This window comes from Macaca thibetana, chromosome 10 (genome assembly GCF_024542745.1).
Source record: "Macaca thibetana thibetana isolate TM-01 chromosome 10, ASM2454274v1, whole genome shotgun sequence".
Lineage (NCBI taxonomy): Eukaryota > Metazoa > Chordata > Mammalia > Primates > Cercopithecidae > Macaca > Macaca thibetana.
In genome coordinates this window covers 4,605,320-4,620,370 of record NC_065587.1, presented here as the reverse complement: position 1 = coordinate 4,620,370, position 15,051 = coordinate 4,605,320, and the positions used below count along the sequence as shown (strand labels likewise).

Here is a 15,051-nt window from a genome sequence, read left to right as displayed (position 1 = left end):
TCCTGAAACCATCCCTCCTCATCCCCCATCTGTGGAAAAATTGTCTTATACAAAACCAGTCCCTGGTGCCAAAAAGGTTTGGAATTGCTGCTTTAGAGAGTCTAGGACAAATGGTTGCTCTGTGCTTTGTAAATACTTAGAGAAGTGTGTTCTTTAAAAGAAAATAAGCCACATTGGGCTGGGCGCGGTGGCTCATGCCTGTGATCCCAGCACTTTGGGAGGCCAAGGTGGCTGGATCACCTGAGGTCGGGAGTTCAAGACCAGCCTGGCCAACATGGAGAAACCCTGTCTCTACTAAAAATACAAAAATTAGCCAGGTGTGGTGGCGCATGCCTGTAGTCCCAGCTACTTGGGAGGCTGAGGCAGGAGAACTGCTTGAACCCAGGAGGTGGAGGTTGCAGTGAGCCAAGATCAAGCCATTGCACTCCAACCTGGGAGACAAGAGTAAAACTTCGTCTCAAAAAAAAAAAAAAAAAAAAAAGAGAAAAGAAAATAAGCCACATTAAGAACATCACTTCATTCTAATACAAGACAGAGAGCCATTACCGCTGATCTCTGGACCCTCCCTGAAGGCCAGGTGGGGCAGGTGTTCTCATGCTCCTGCCGGGGGAATTGGCCATCAGAAACACAGAGTATCTTGCTTAGGGTCCCCTAGCTCCCAGAAGCAGAGACTGGAACCAGTGACTGGCTGCTCCTGCCCCCTGGCAGTTCCTTCCTGCACATCAGGGGCTTCTCCACCCCATTCGAGCCACAGGAACCCCCTGTGGATCTTCATCCTCCTGCTGGCTCAGCCTGCCCTAAACAAATGTGACCCGGGCCAGGAGTGCGTGTAAGGCAGGCCCTGTTGTCCCGCGTGCTGCCAGCTGGACTGGTGGCCCTTCCGTGTTTGCCAGCGTAGTGATGAGGAGAGCTCCTGCAGCAGCGTCCCTTTAGGGTTGCACAGCCGTGCTCAAGTCTGGCACCTTATGTACATGATATGTGGCATATCATCATCTGCATGTTTGGTTTGAATCAGAAATCCCTTCTCATGGTGCACACTGCAGGTGTTGACTAACTTGGAAAATGCCACCGCCTTTCCAGCACAATGTATGATCTTGGAACACCAGCATTCTGCCCAGAGCCAGGCCTGGCCTCAGAGGCCTGGGCCACAGGGAGAACCTCACAGCCAGAACATTGTAGCACTCTGCCGTCTAGAACCCTCTCCCCACCCTTCTCATTCTAACCCCATGCGTTCCTTAGCCTCCCCACTGTGCAAGCCTAGGTAAGGACATTGAAAAGATGTCAGCCTGCCTCTCACATTCCCTGGCACACTGCTGTCGCTCTCCTGCGGGCCAAGCATACCCCACTGTGGCAAAAATATAGAATAATGACTTAAAAGCAAAGAGGAAAAAGAACCCAAAGCAAAAATGCACTCCTTCGCAAGTTTTCTAATCACATACCTTTGAAAAAGCTCCGTATAAAGTGGCCTTTTCCTTAGGGCCATGATTAATTACTCATTTAGTTTTGCTTTTTATGGACTATTTAGTAACATTGTTTCTTGCTGGGTAGAGTTTAAGATGCTTTTACAAAGCAAGAAAATTGTTTACAAACAGCTGGCTTTTATTATAATTTTTGTCTTTGAGGGAGTTAATATACTCTTACAAAAATTCCTAGAAACTCTTTAGTCACAAATATGGAAATGTCACAATGCTGGGGATAGTTACATTCATATACATTGTAACAAGGCTGAGTAACTCTTTGGAAAACGGTAATTGTGTTTTCCCAAGTCAGATAAGGGCATTTTGAAATGACTTTGAATGCTGCCTCATTTTTTGTTTTTCACATTAAATGTAATGATATTTATTTATTTATTTATTTATTTATTTTTTATTTATTTTTTTTTTTGAGACGGAATCTCGCTCTGTCGCCCAGCCCAGGCTGGAGTGCAGTGGCGCGATCTCGGCTCACTGCAAGCTCCGCCTCCCGGGTTCACGCCATTCTCCTGCCTCAGCCTCCCGAGTAGCTGGGACTACAGGCGCCCACAACCGTGCCCGGCTAATTTTTTGTATTTTTAGTAGAGACGGGGTTTCACCGTGGTCTCGATCTCCTGACCTTGTGATCCGCCCGCCTCAGCCTCCCAAAGTGCTGGGATTACAGGCGTGAGCCACCGCGCCCGGCCAATGATATTTAAAGTTCTGTATTTGTCCCAATCATTTCAGACTTTTTAGAAGAAGAACTATTTTTCTTTTTTTCTTTTTTCTTTTCTTTTTTTTTTTTTTTTTTTTTTTTTTTGAGACAGAGTCTCACTCTGTCGCCCAGGCTAAAGTGCAGTGGGGTGATCTCGGCTCACTGCAACCTCTGCCTCCCGGGTTCAAGCAATTCTCCTGCCTCAGCCTCGGGAGTAGCTGGGATTACAGGCACGTGCCACCACACTAGACTAATTTTTGTATTTTAGTAGAGACAGAGTTTCACCATGTTGGCCAGGCTGGTCTCGAACTCCTGACCTCAAGTGATCCACCTGCCTTGGCCTCCCAAAGTGCTGGGATTACAGTCGTGATCACCACGCCTGGCCTAGAATAACTTTTCCCTAAATTTCGTTCATTTAAAAAGAAACAATAAATGAGCAACAACAAAGGTGAGTAAAGCAAGTGTGCTGGTTTCTCAGTGGCCCGGGTCTTTAAATCCACTGCGTGTTACCCTCACAGGGCTTCTTTCGGCGAACGATTCGACTCAAGCTGGTGTATGACAAGTGCGACCGCAGCTGCAAGATCCAGAAAAAGAATAGAAACAAATGCCAGTATTGTCGCTTTCACAAGTGCCTTTCCGTCGGGATGTCACACAACGGTAGGTAAGGTGGCCCCACACATTTTCCCAGTTCGTTCCTCGGTTCTCCTTCTTTGTTCCAAGGGAACAGACCAAGCTATGGATGAACGTGCTTCAACATTTCACACCCAAGTCATTTTGTAATCAGAGTGGCCTAAGAAAATAAAAGTTGCCCAGGTGTGGTGGTTCACGCCTGTAATTCCAGCACTTTGGGAGGCTGAGGCGGGTGGATCACTTCAGGTCAGGAGTTTGAGACCAGCCTGGCCAATATGGTGAAACCCTGTCTCTACTAAGAATACAAAAATTAACTGGGCGTGGTGGTGTGCACCTGTAGTTCCAGCTACTCGGGAGGCTGAGGCAGAAGAATCGCTTGAACCTGGGAGGCGGAGGTTGCAGTGAGTCGAGATTGCGCCACTGCACTCTAGCCTGGGTGACAGAGTGAGGAGATTCCATCAAAAAAAAAAAGAAAAAAAAAGAGAGAGAGAGAGAGAAAGAGAGAAAGAAAGAAAGAAAATAAAAGTCTCCCAGGCTTGGTGATTCACACCTGTGATCCTAGCACTTTGGGAGGCTGAGGTGAGTGGATCACTTGAGGTCAGGAGTTTGAGACCAGCCCAGCCAACATGGCAAAACCCCCATCTCTACTAAAAATACAAAAATTAGCTGGGTGTAGTAGTGCACACCTGTAATCCCAGCTACTTGGGAGGCTGAGACAGGAGAATTGCTTGAACCCGGGAGGTGGAGGTTGCAGTGAGCTGAGATCGTACCACTGCACTCCAGTCTGGGCGACAGAGTAAGACTCCGTCTCAAAAAATAAAAAAAAAGAAAAGAAAAGTCTCAAATAGCTGAGATTCAGTGGCACATTGGACTCGCTGTTAGAAACTTCAAATGGTAAGACTTTGATACAGAATCGAAAAACCAAGTGGAAGGCACCAAAATGACAGAATGTTCGCCTCGTCCATAGGAAGGGTGTGCCACCCCAAACATCTTGCCACATTATGAATTTCCTTCTAGCCAATCATGTAATAGTTTTAGAACATGCTAATTGTGATGTGAATGTAACTAAAGTAAGTCGTTCGTAAGACTTGCATGTCTACCTTCTGGAAAAAGAAGCAGTTATTATATAAACTCACCCTGAAGCCCCGTTCACCTCATTCACTCAAAGGTTGATGATGCACCTGATGGTGGTGTGCACCCTACTGATGAGACAAACAATGGTGTCACCTTCAGCCTGCACCTGTTTAAAAGTCTACAGTGGGCCGGGCGTGGTGGCGCAAGCCTGTAATCCCAGCACTTTGGGAGGCCGAGACGGGCGGATCACGAGGTCAGGAGATCAAGACCATTCTGGCTAACACGGTGAAACCCTGTCTCTACTAAAAAATACAAAAAACTATCCGGGCGAGGTGGCGGGCGCCTGTAGTCCCAGCTACTCGGGAGGCTGAGGCAGGAGAATGGTGTAAACCCGGGAGGCGGAGCTTGCAGTGAGCTGTGATCTGGCCACTGCACTCCAGCCTGGGCGACAGAGCAAGACTCCGTCTCAAAAAAAAAAAAAAAGTCTACAGTGCATGGAGTTTGAATTTTTCATCTCTCCATAGTGGAAAGCCGAATAGTAATCAAGGATGGGTCTGAACTGCCTGTGAATTTTCATTCCTGGTTTAAGTCCTGGGGGAGCCCCTCGTCCAGCCCTGTCTGCGCAGTCATGACCTCACTGCTCATGCCTGTTTCCCCCTCCAAACCCTAGCGATTCGTTTTGGACGAATGCCAAGATCTGAAAAAGCAAAACTGAAAGCAGAAATTCTTACCTGCGAACATGACATAGAAGATTCTGAAACCGCAGATCTCAAATCTCTGGCCAAGAGAATCTACGAGGCCTACTTGAAGAACTTCAACATGAACAAAGTCAAAGCCCGGGTCATCCTCTCAGGAAAGGCCAGTAACAATCCAGTAGGTGTTTGCGGCCGCTCTGGGTTCTCTTGGCAACATGGAACCAGTGTCATAGAGAATGATTAAGGACACATGTGTTGAATGTTGAAAAAATTATATTTATCCCACAGTTAAGCAAAGGACAGCGACAATAGAAATAGTTCATTCTGAGACTCTGAGCTGTAGCTTAATAACAACTCCTTTCTTCTTGCTTGGAATCACCTCAAAGATCTTAGCCACCAAGTTATTATATTGGCTATGTAATTAATACACTTAGGGAAGAAAAAACACAAAAACCTTAATAGCTTATCCAAGCACTAAGGTGACTTCTTAGGTGCATTTTTCTTAAATAGAGATAGGGTCTTGCTCTGTCACCCAGGCTGGAGTGCAGTGGTGCAATCATAGTTCACTGCAGCCTTGAACTCCTGGGCTCAAGCAATCCTCCTGCCTCAGCCTCCCAAGGAGCTGGGACTACAGATGTGCACCACCACACCTGGCTGTTTTTTTGTTGTTGTTTTGTTTTTGTTTTTGTTTTTTGGTAGAGAGGAGATGTTTCCCAGGCTGGTCTCAAACTCCTGGCCTCAAGTGATCTTCCCACCTTGGCCTCCCAAAGCACTGGGATTAAAGGTGCGAGTCATGGCACCCAGCATTAACTGGATTTAAAACAAAAACAAACAAAAAAAACCCCAAAAAAACCTGACCAGGCAGGGTGGGTCACGCCTGTAATCCTAGCACTCTGGGGAGGCCAAGGTGGGCGGATCGCTTGAGTCCAGGAGTTCGATACCAGCCTGGCCAACATGGAGAAACCCCATCTCTACTAAAAATATAAAAATTAGCTGAGCAGGGTGGCACACACCTGTAATTCCAGCTACTTGGGTGGCTGAGGCATGAGAATCTCTTCAACCCAGGAGGCAGAGGTTGCAGTAAGCTGAGATCATGCCACGGCACTCCAGCCTGGGTGACAGATTGAGACCCTATCTCAAAAACATAAAATAGAATAGTAAAGTAAATCCCTATTTTAAGGTGTATTAGTCTGTTCTCACACTGCTATAAAGAAATACCTGAGGCTGGGTAATTTATAAAGAAAAGAGGTTTAATTGGCTCGTGGCCCACAGGCTGTATAGGAAGCTTCTGCTTCTGGGGAGGCCTCAGGGAACTTTCACTCATAGCAGAAGGTGAAGTGGGAGCAGGCGTCTTACATGGCAGGAGCGGAAACAAGAGATGGGAGGTGCTGCACACTTTTCACCGACCAGATCTTGTGAGAACGCTATCACTAGAGTAGCACCAAGAGGATGGTGCTAAACCATTCGTGAAGATCACCCCCATGATGCAATCCCTCCCCCCAGGCCCCACCTCCAGCACTGGGGATTACAGTTCACCATGACATTTGAGTGGGGACACAGAGCCAAACCATGTTGTAAGGCTAGAAAATGAAACCACTCACTTCCCACTCAAAATGTGCTCATGGTCCTTTCTCCTAAAACTATCCCTCCCTCTCAGACAAACATGCCTACATTCTTTTTCTGCCTTCGGTGAAAAGGCAGTGACATCTCGGGGCTTAGAAAGGGCCACCTGTAAGCCGGGTGTGGTGGCTCATGCCTGTAATCCCAGCACTTTGGGAGGCCAAAACGGGCGGATTATGAGGTCAAGAGATTGAGACCATCCTGGCTGACACAGTGAAACCCCATCTCCACTAAAAACACAAAAAATTAGCCAGGCATGGTGGTAGTTGCCTGTAATCCCAGATACTTGTGAGGCTGAGGCAGAATTGCTTGAACCTGGGAGCTAGAGGTGGCAGTAAGCTAAGATCGCACCACTGCACTCCAGCCTGGGCAACAGAGTGAGACTGTCTCCAAAAAAAAGAAAGAAAGGAAAAGAAAGGACCACTTGTTATAGAAACCCTGTCTTTTAAGGTAGCTCTGGACCTTTTCAGAGGCACCTAAGTTGCCCCTCATGGCTCATCCTCCATGTCCCCACCTGCCTGGCCTAAGTCTTCCTTCCCCCTCCCCAACAGTTAAATAAGCCTTTGTCTCCATTACAAAAAATATCTCAGAGCTACCTTCAAAGAAGAGCCAGCCCTCAGTTGGTGAATGAAGATCCTTTTTTTTTTTTTTTTTTTTTTCCATTTTCCTATGAACGTGGTGAAACAGGTTTAATTTGTATTAATGAATAGCTTGAAGCAATCCTTACTGGGAATTACAAGGTGGAATTTTAGTCACAGGAAAATAAAGCATTTCACAAGCTACTTACTTTCATGAACAAACCAAACCTCTTCTTTACTGAGTCCTTTAATTCTTCAGTGAATTCTCCAGTTAAATAGGCTGAGACATTTGAGAAGTTTCCAGCAGACACCCACGCTAGGCAGCCCCAGAGGCTTCTCCCAATTAGACCCTTCCTGGATCATGAGAGTGAAAGAAAATGTAACTTTGAGCTTGGAGTCTCTATCCTGGAGATGATTAGTACAACCCAAAATTGGGAAGACTTACTTTGTATGCCAGCTTATATTTCTCCCTTGGATTTAAGAATTGAAAGCAGGCTGGGCATGGTGGCTCACACTGTAATCCCAGCACTTTGGGAGGCTGAGGCAGGAGGATCACTTGAGGCAATCCAAGAGTTCGAGACCAGGCAACACAAGGAGACCTCGTCTCTACAAAAAATGATTTTTTTTTTTTTAAACTAGCTGGGCATGGTGGCGTGTGCCTGTGGTCCCAGCTACTTGGGAAGCTGAGGCGGGAGGATGGCTTGAGCCCAGGAGTTCAAGACCAACCTGGGCAACATGGCAAGACCACATCTCTACACAAAATAAAAACATTAGCCAGGCATGGTGGCACACGCCTGTAGTCCCTGCGACTTGGGAGTTTGAGGCAGGAGGATGCCTTGAGGCCAGGAGTTCAAGGCTGCAGCGAGCCATGATTGCGCCACTGCACTCCAGCCTGGGCGACAGAGGAGACTCTCTAAATAATTCAAAGCAGAGTTAAGTTGTCTTTCTCCCTAATGACCTGCCCCCAGCATTGAGTGCAAACGGTACTCCTGGCATCCTCCTGCACCTGCCCTTGGAGACCCCCAAGCTCTAGGAACCCCATCACCCTCAGCTGAGGGTCACATGTAGCAACCTGCAGGCAGGAATCTGTTTGCATTTTAACCTTAAAGAAATAAATAATAGGCCGGGTGTGGGGGCTCACGGCTGTAATCCCAGCACTTTGGGAGGCTGAGGCAGGTGGATCACCTGAGGTCAGGAGTTGGAGACCAGCCTGACCAATATGGTGAAACCCCGTCTCTACTAAAAATACAAAAATTATCCAGGCATGGTGGTGGGCACCTGTAATCCCAGCTACTCGGGAGGCTGAGACAGGAGAATTGTTTGAACATGCAAGGCGGAGGTTGCAGTGAACCGAGATAGCACCACTGCACTCCAGCCTGGGTGACTCTGTCTCAAAAAAAAAAAACAAAATAAGAGGGCAGGGCATGGTTGCTCACACCTGTAATCCCAGCACTTTGGGAGGCAGGGGAGGGCAGATTGCCTGAGCTCAGGAGTTCGAGACCAGCCTTGGCAACACGGTGAAACCCTGTCTCTACCAAAATACAAAAATTTAGCTGGGCATGGCAGCGTGTGCCTGTAGTCCCAGCTATGCGGAAGGCTGAGGCAGGAGAATTGCTTGAACCTGGGACGTGGAGGTTGCAGGGAGCTGAGATCGCACCACTGCACTCCAGCCTGGGCGACAGAGCGAGACTCCGTCTCAAAAAAAAGGAAAGAAATGATAGATGAATAGTCTAGGATTGGGCTTCACAATTTGGTTTTCTGTAGAAAAAGAGAACCGTGTACTCTTCTAAGAGTCAGATGCCTCCTTCCACCCACACCCCCAAAGCCAGAGCACCATAGGCACCAGTTTTCAAGACAACCTCCAACCTTCATGTAACTCTTTGTGTGTGATCACACTGTTTGCTCCAAGCCAGGGTCCCACCCCGTGTCCTTGTCTGCACGCAGGACATTGGAGGCATGGCCCCCTCCTCTCTGCCTGGCCTGCTGACGGGCTTTCCAGAGCTGGCTCCTTCCAATGCAGGATACCCTCTCTGCTTAGTCTGGGAAAAGGCCCATTGGCAGGATGCCCACCACCAGGCCACACAGCCCGAATCTCTTGGCCAAGCTCTGGTTTTGTGGCCATGGTAGGTATTGGAAGACCATAGCCTGTGTCCCTTACACATCTCAGAAAGCAGCCCCATCTGTGGGTGAGAAATCTGTTAGGGAGACCAAGCATCGGGCTGGAAGCACTCACCTTGATCTCTGGCCAGGCCCACATCCAGTCCCTGTTTCATCACTTTCCAGCCTGGGTGATCTCACAGCCCCAGCCACGCCCCACAGAGCCTCAGGAAGGCACACTGACCTCAGGGCTGGCTGCGGACTTCATTTCTGTTTGGGGATGAGAGGCGGCACAGTGAATTGTCCAGGCTGGTAAACTGATGGATTCACACGAACCGTAATGGGCTATGTGCTGAGGAAGGCAGGCTTGCCTCCTCCCTGCAGGGGCCACTGGGGTGAAAGCAACCCTGAAATGTTCAAAGCCTTGATGGGGAAGCACAGGGGATGGATAGATTTTAATTTAATTTTATTTATTTTACTTTTTATTTTATTTTATTTTTTTTGAGATGGAGTTTTGCTCTTGTTGCCTAGGCTGGAGTGCAGTGGTGCAATCTCGGCTCACCGCAACCTCCGCCTCCCAAGTTCAAGCAATTCTCCTGCCTCAGCCTCCCAAGTAGCTGGGACTACAGGCATGCACCACCATGCCCGGCTAATTTTGCATTTTTAGTAGAGACGGGGTTTCTTCATGTTGAGGCTGGTCTCGAACTCCTGACCTAAGGTGATCTGCCCGCCTCGGCCTCCCAAAGTGCTGGGATTACAGGCATGAGCCACTGCGCCCAGCCTAGATTTTAATTTTAAAGCAGCCCTCTGGTTTGCTAGAAGAGGGGAACTAAATTTCTCTTTGCGGTGGCCAATGCCTTTCTTCTGTCAAGAGCAGCTCATGGTCTTCAGATCAGATGACACAAAGCCCCGTGACTGAGCTGGAATGGTCTAGAATGCTGGGGGGCCTGAAGCCGGTGGGGGAATTGTGGGGGACCTAGAATCGGCCAGGAGGCTTGGGTCGGGGCTGGAACTGGCCAGGGTGCATGGAGGAGGCTGTGGGGGCAGGGGGAGGCCGCTGCATGGAGCGGAACGTAGATGCCGTTGATTGAGGAGAGGTGGGTTTAGCTGAGGGGAGGAGTGAGGGGTGGATGGAGAATGTCTCTGTCCATCTGGACACTGGGACTGTTTGAGCCCCTGAGATTTCAGAACCGTGGGCCAGAAAATGTTCAGGGCCCTTGGTGATGGGGCAGAGCGCCTCTGAGGAACTCGCTGCCCCTTGATTTGAGGGTGACAGGGATGGAAGCAGAGCCAGGGGGCTGAGGGAGGCAAAAAAAATGGGTGCTTTTCAACAGCGTCTAAAAAGGTAAGATGCTGATCTGTCAGGGGTTGAGAATGTCATCAGAAGACTTTGGAGGAAGCAACAGAAAATGAGACTGAGGGACTTGGACAGAGTCAATGCCCTCTGTGTGATGATTGTTTCCTCATTCCCCTGCAGCCGAGAGTTCAGCCCCCAACATGCAGCATGCTCATGCACAAATGCACACACACATGCACCCACACTCACACATCCATGCGCACACGGGTACACAAACATACACATGTGCACCCACACTCACACATCCATGCGCACACGGGTACACAAACATACACATGTGCACCCACACTCACACATCCATGCGCACACGGGTACACAAACATACACATGTGCACCCACATGCATGCTCACACACATGCACCCACACTCACACATCCATGCATGCATGTGTACACAAACCCACACATACACATGCACCCACACGTGTACACAGATGCACCTCCACCCCCATACATGCACATGGACACACACATGCACCCACACTCACACATCCATCCATGCTCACACAGGTACACATGCACTAATATGCATGCTCACACACATGCACCCACACTCACACGTCCATGCATGCACATGTACACACACACACATACACATGCACCCCACATGTGTACACAGACGCACCTCCACCCCCACACATGCACATGCACACACACATGCACCCACACATGGATACATGCACACTCACACATGTACCCACACCTGTGTACACACACATACACATGCATGCTCACACATGCATCCACACACACTACAAACCCATGCATTCACACATGTATACAGACATGCACTTACTGCACATATGTACATATACATGCTCACATGCATGCATATGCACACATATGTACCCTCACATTATGCACACATGTACCCACACACATGCACACATGTACCCACACACATGCACACATGTACACATGTATATACACTGCTCGCACACATACCCACACTCACATGTGTATACATATGCTCATACACATACACACATGTGCACACGCTTGCTCTCACACTCACACTCTTACTGTATTGGGCTTAAGAAGCTGCTTTGGGCTTAAGAAGCAAACTGCACCTTCCAAAAAATGAGTGAGGTGTTCAGTTAAACAACCAAACAATTCTTAGCACTGAATATGCGGACTTTCGAAATTCAAAGTATAAGGTGATAATAACGGTGTACTGCTACTTTTTACTCTAACAAACGTATCAGAACTGACATTCAGTTCAAATGAAGAAAGCAGGAATTGGGTGTATCATGTGTTTATTTCAAAGATTCTCCTATTGCTCCAAATTGTTGGGGATTATCTTTAGAGTCTTTGAATAGCTTCAGTTATGGAAGATTTTACCCTCTGAGAATATAACTGAATTTTAGACAAACCATGAGTCCATTGTAGCTAGTCTGGCAGGCAAGTTGGGATTAAACAGAGTAAAATGTCTTGTTTGAAAAAACAAGAAAGGCCCACTTGGGCAACATAGTTAGACCCCTCTATGAAAAGTTAGCTGGGCATGGTGGTGTGTGCCTGTGGTTCCAGCTATTCACGAGGCTGAGGCAGGAGGATGAGGTCAAGACTGCAGTGGACTGTGATTGCGCCACTGTACTCCAGCCTGGGTGACAGAGCAAGACCCTGTCTCAAAAAAAAAAAAAAAAAAAAAAGAAAAAAAAGTTAAGCAAGGAAGCTAATTTGTGACATGCAGCTGAGCATGTTTTTAAGACCAGTTTCGAAAGAGGAATTCCAACATTATTCTTAACATTTCAGACGCTCGGGAATGAGGGTGACCTCCAGGGTGCCGTGTTATAATAGGACTGCTCCTTTCAACAGCTATGACCTTACACCATGTCTTGGCGTGTTGCCTGCCGTGTGATAGTCCAATATTATACCTACTACTTAAGTTGTCTTTAGATTAAAAAATGTGCTTCATATTTTGTGCCACTTCAACAAATGTATAGTAAAACATAACCAAGAGAGCTTATTAAATAATGTCATCCAAAACAGCTCTACTACTGATTCACTTTTTTTTTTTTTTTTTTTTTTTTTTTTTTTTTTTTTTTTTTGAGACTGAGTCTCACTCTGTCACCCAGGCTGGATTGCAGTGACATGATCTCGGCTCACTGCAACCTCCCCCTCCTGGGTTCAAGCAATTCTCCTGCTTCCGCCTCCCAAGTAGCTGGGATTACAGGTGCCCGCCACCACGCCTGGCTAATTTTTGTATTTTTAGTAGAGACGGGGTTTTGCCATGTTGGCCAGGCTGGTCTCGAACTCCTGACCTCAGGTGATCCACCTACCTCGGCCTCCCAAAGTGCTGGAATTGCAGGCCTGAGCTACTGCGCCTGGTCCACATTTAATTTTTTGCTAAAAGATGACAGCTGCTAACAGAGATGAATTCTCATGAAAGATATCATTGAGCATCATAGGCCGTACGAGTGTCTGCAGGGACCAGTGTGGCAGCAAGCGGGGCGTTCTGCTCTCGGCATGGAGTGATTGGGGAAAATCTAGGCAGCTTCCTGCCTCACGCTGTTTAAAGTCTTTATAATGTGCTTTATTTCATTTACTTGAAATGACCGCCTGTCATGTCAGATATATTCATAGTCAAACTTGAGTATAAAAGGCATATTCCAAAGTTATAAGCTGCTGCATAGATTTTTTGTAAAATGATCTTACCAAGAATGCTTGTCAATGAAGTTTAGCGAATTTGCAAATGTGTTTTACACCATTTCTCTTTAGCTTTAATAAACATTGGTTTCTTCATGGTAGCACTCATTTTGAATTCAGTGGTCTCCAGTTTTCCCTGTTCAATGAGGCCCACTTTCTAAAACCAAAGTGATAATTTTATAAAAATGAAATGAGACATTTGTTACCACATAAGTCCTCATTTATGAGAGTACATCCCCCATAAAACTAGTCCAGGGCGGGCCTCAGGGGCATGCAAGCTGTTTCACGATGCCCCAAGCCTAGAAAGGCCCAGGCTTGGGTGTTCACGCTCCGCTGTTGCCTTCTTGAAATTCATAATCATCTTTGAACAAGGGGTCCCACAGGGTGCAGTGACTCACAGCTGTCATCCCAACACTTTGGGAGGCTGAAGTGGGTGGATCACCTGAGGTCAGGAGTTCGAGACCAGCCTGGCCAACATGGTGAAACCCCATCTCTACTAAAAATACAGAAATTAACCAGGCATGGTGGCAGGTGCCTGTAATCCCAGCTACTCGGGAGGCTGAGGCAGGAGAATCACTCGAACCTGGGAGGTGGAGGTTGCAGTGAGTCGAGATCACACCACTGCACTCCAGCCTGGGCAACAGAGCGAGACTCCGTCTCAAAAAAGAAAAACCAAGGGGTCCCACATTTGCGTTTTTGCTCTGGGTCCCGCAAATTATGTAGCCAGGCCTGCATTTGTCCTAGAAGATGCTCTACCAAAAAACAATAAGTAACACCAAGCATTCTGTAATTGAACACCGTAGGAACCCCTGCTTATCCTAGCCTCATTCTCATTCTGGAACACTGCACATTTATCATGTTAAAGACTCAGTTGGGGAGACCCAACTTCATTTAACTCAGTGTTTCTTATATTTTTTAAACAACTCATTTTTTAAAAAAAGTATTCAACACCTTTATTTCTGCTGAATGTACTTTAGACAGATCTAGTGATTTGAATAAAGTGATGGTGGCCTAACAGTCTATTTTCTGGAATTGAGGGAATACTGCTATTGATCCTTTAAAAATATTTACGTAGTCCCTCCTAGAGGCTGGGCGCAGTGGCTCACACATGTAATCCTGGCACTTTGGGAGGCCGAAGCGGACAGATTGCCTGAGCTCAGGAGTTCAAGACCAGCCTGGGTAACACGGTGAAACCCCGTCTCTACTAAAATACAAAAAATTAGCTGGACGTGGTGGTCTGCGCTTGTAATCCCAGCTACTTGGGAGACTGAGGCAGGAGAATCACTTGAACCCAGGAGGCAGAGGCAGAGGATGCAATAAGCCGGGATTGCACCACTGCATTCCAGCCTGGGCGACATGACAGAGCAAGACTCCGTCTCAAAAAAAAAAAAAAAAAAAAAAAAAATTTGGCCCCTCCTAGAAATGTTAATTCCTCAAATCTGAGCTTCAACTTTCTGTGAAGCAGAATTATCTCCAAACTTTAACAAACAATGGTCATCTGAACTGTTTTTAAGGTCTTTAGAGAGAGATCATTTTCAGTCTTTGTTAATCAGACTTCAGATTATTTAGAAACTTGGCTCTAAATATTGTATTCAGAATGTTTTCACTCATTTGTGAGTAATTTTTAAAATATCCCCTTTCCTCAGATGCAGAATCAGGGTTTTTAATCCAGCATTATGTTGCAAGTCCTGGTTCTGTTGAAACATTCCATACAATCTGTGTGATGGTTATCGGTACCTCCACCGGTGCCCTGAAGACAGTTTTGTGCTGTGAGCCCAGAAACAGGAAACACTTCACGCTGTGGATCAGAAGCATTGTCAGTGGTTGTGTTTTGCCCACTGGCAAAAGAATGGCAGGGGGCATTCTTTAAATCCCTGGGATGCTTCTGCACTCTGGGCTCCACTGTTCCAGCAGCGATTAGAAATAATGCTTTACGGCCGGACGTGATGGCTCAAGCCTGTTATCCCAGCACTTTGGGAGGCCGAGTCGGGCGGATCACAAGGTCAGGAGATCGAGACCATCCTGGCGAACACGGTGAAACCCCGTCTCTACTGAAAAGTACAAAAAACTAGCCGGGCGAGGTGGCGGGCGCCTGTAGTCCCAGCTACTCGGGAGGCTGAGGCAGGAGAATGGCGTAAACCCGGGAGGCGGAGCTTGCAGTGAGCTGAGATCCGGCCACTGCACTCCAG

General features: G+C 47.4%; 1 protein-coding gene across 10 annotated transcripts in view; it reads left to right on the top strand.

The window, feature by feature from the left end:
- PPARA (peroxisome proliferator activated receptor alpha) overlaps positions 1 to 15,051 on the top strand; it is a 103,353-nt gene that overhangs the window by 74,147 nt on the left and 14,155 nt on the right. For all 10 annotated transcript variants that reach the window (XM_050805880.1, XM_050805882.1, XM_050805881.1 and 7 more), the window contains 2 exons: positions 2,685 to 2,823; positions 4,541 to 4,743. In XM_050805880.1, coding sequence (XP_050661837.1) covers positions 2,685 to 2,823; positions 4,541 to 4,743 — 342 coding nt within the window. The remainder of the gene's footprint in view (positions 1 to 2,684; positions 2,824 to 4,540; positions 4,744 to 15,051) is intronic.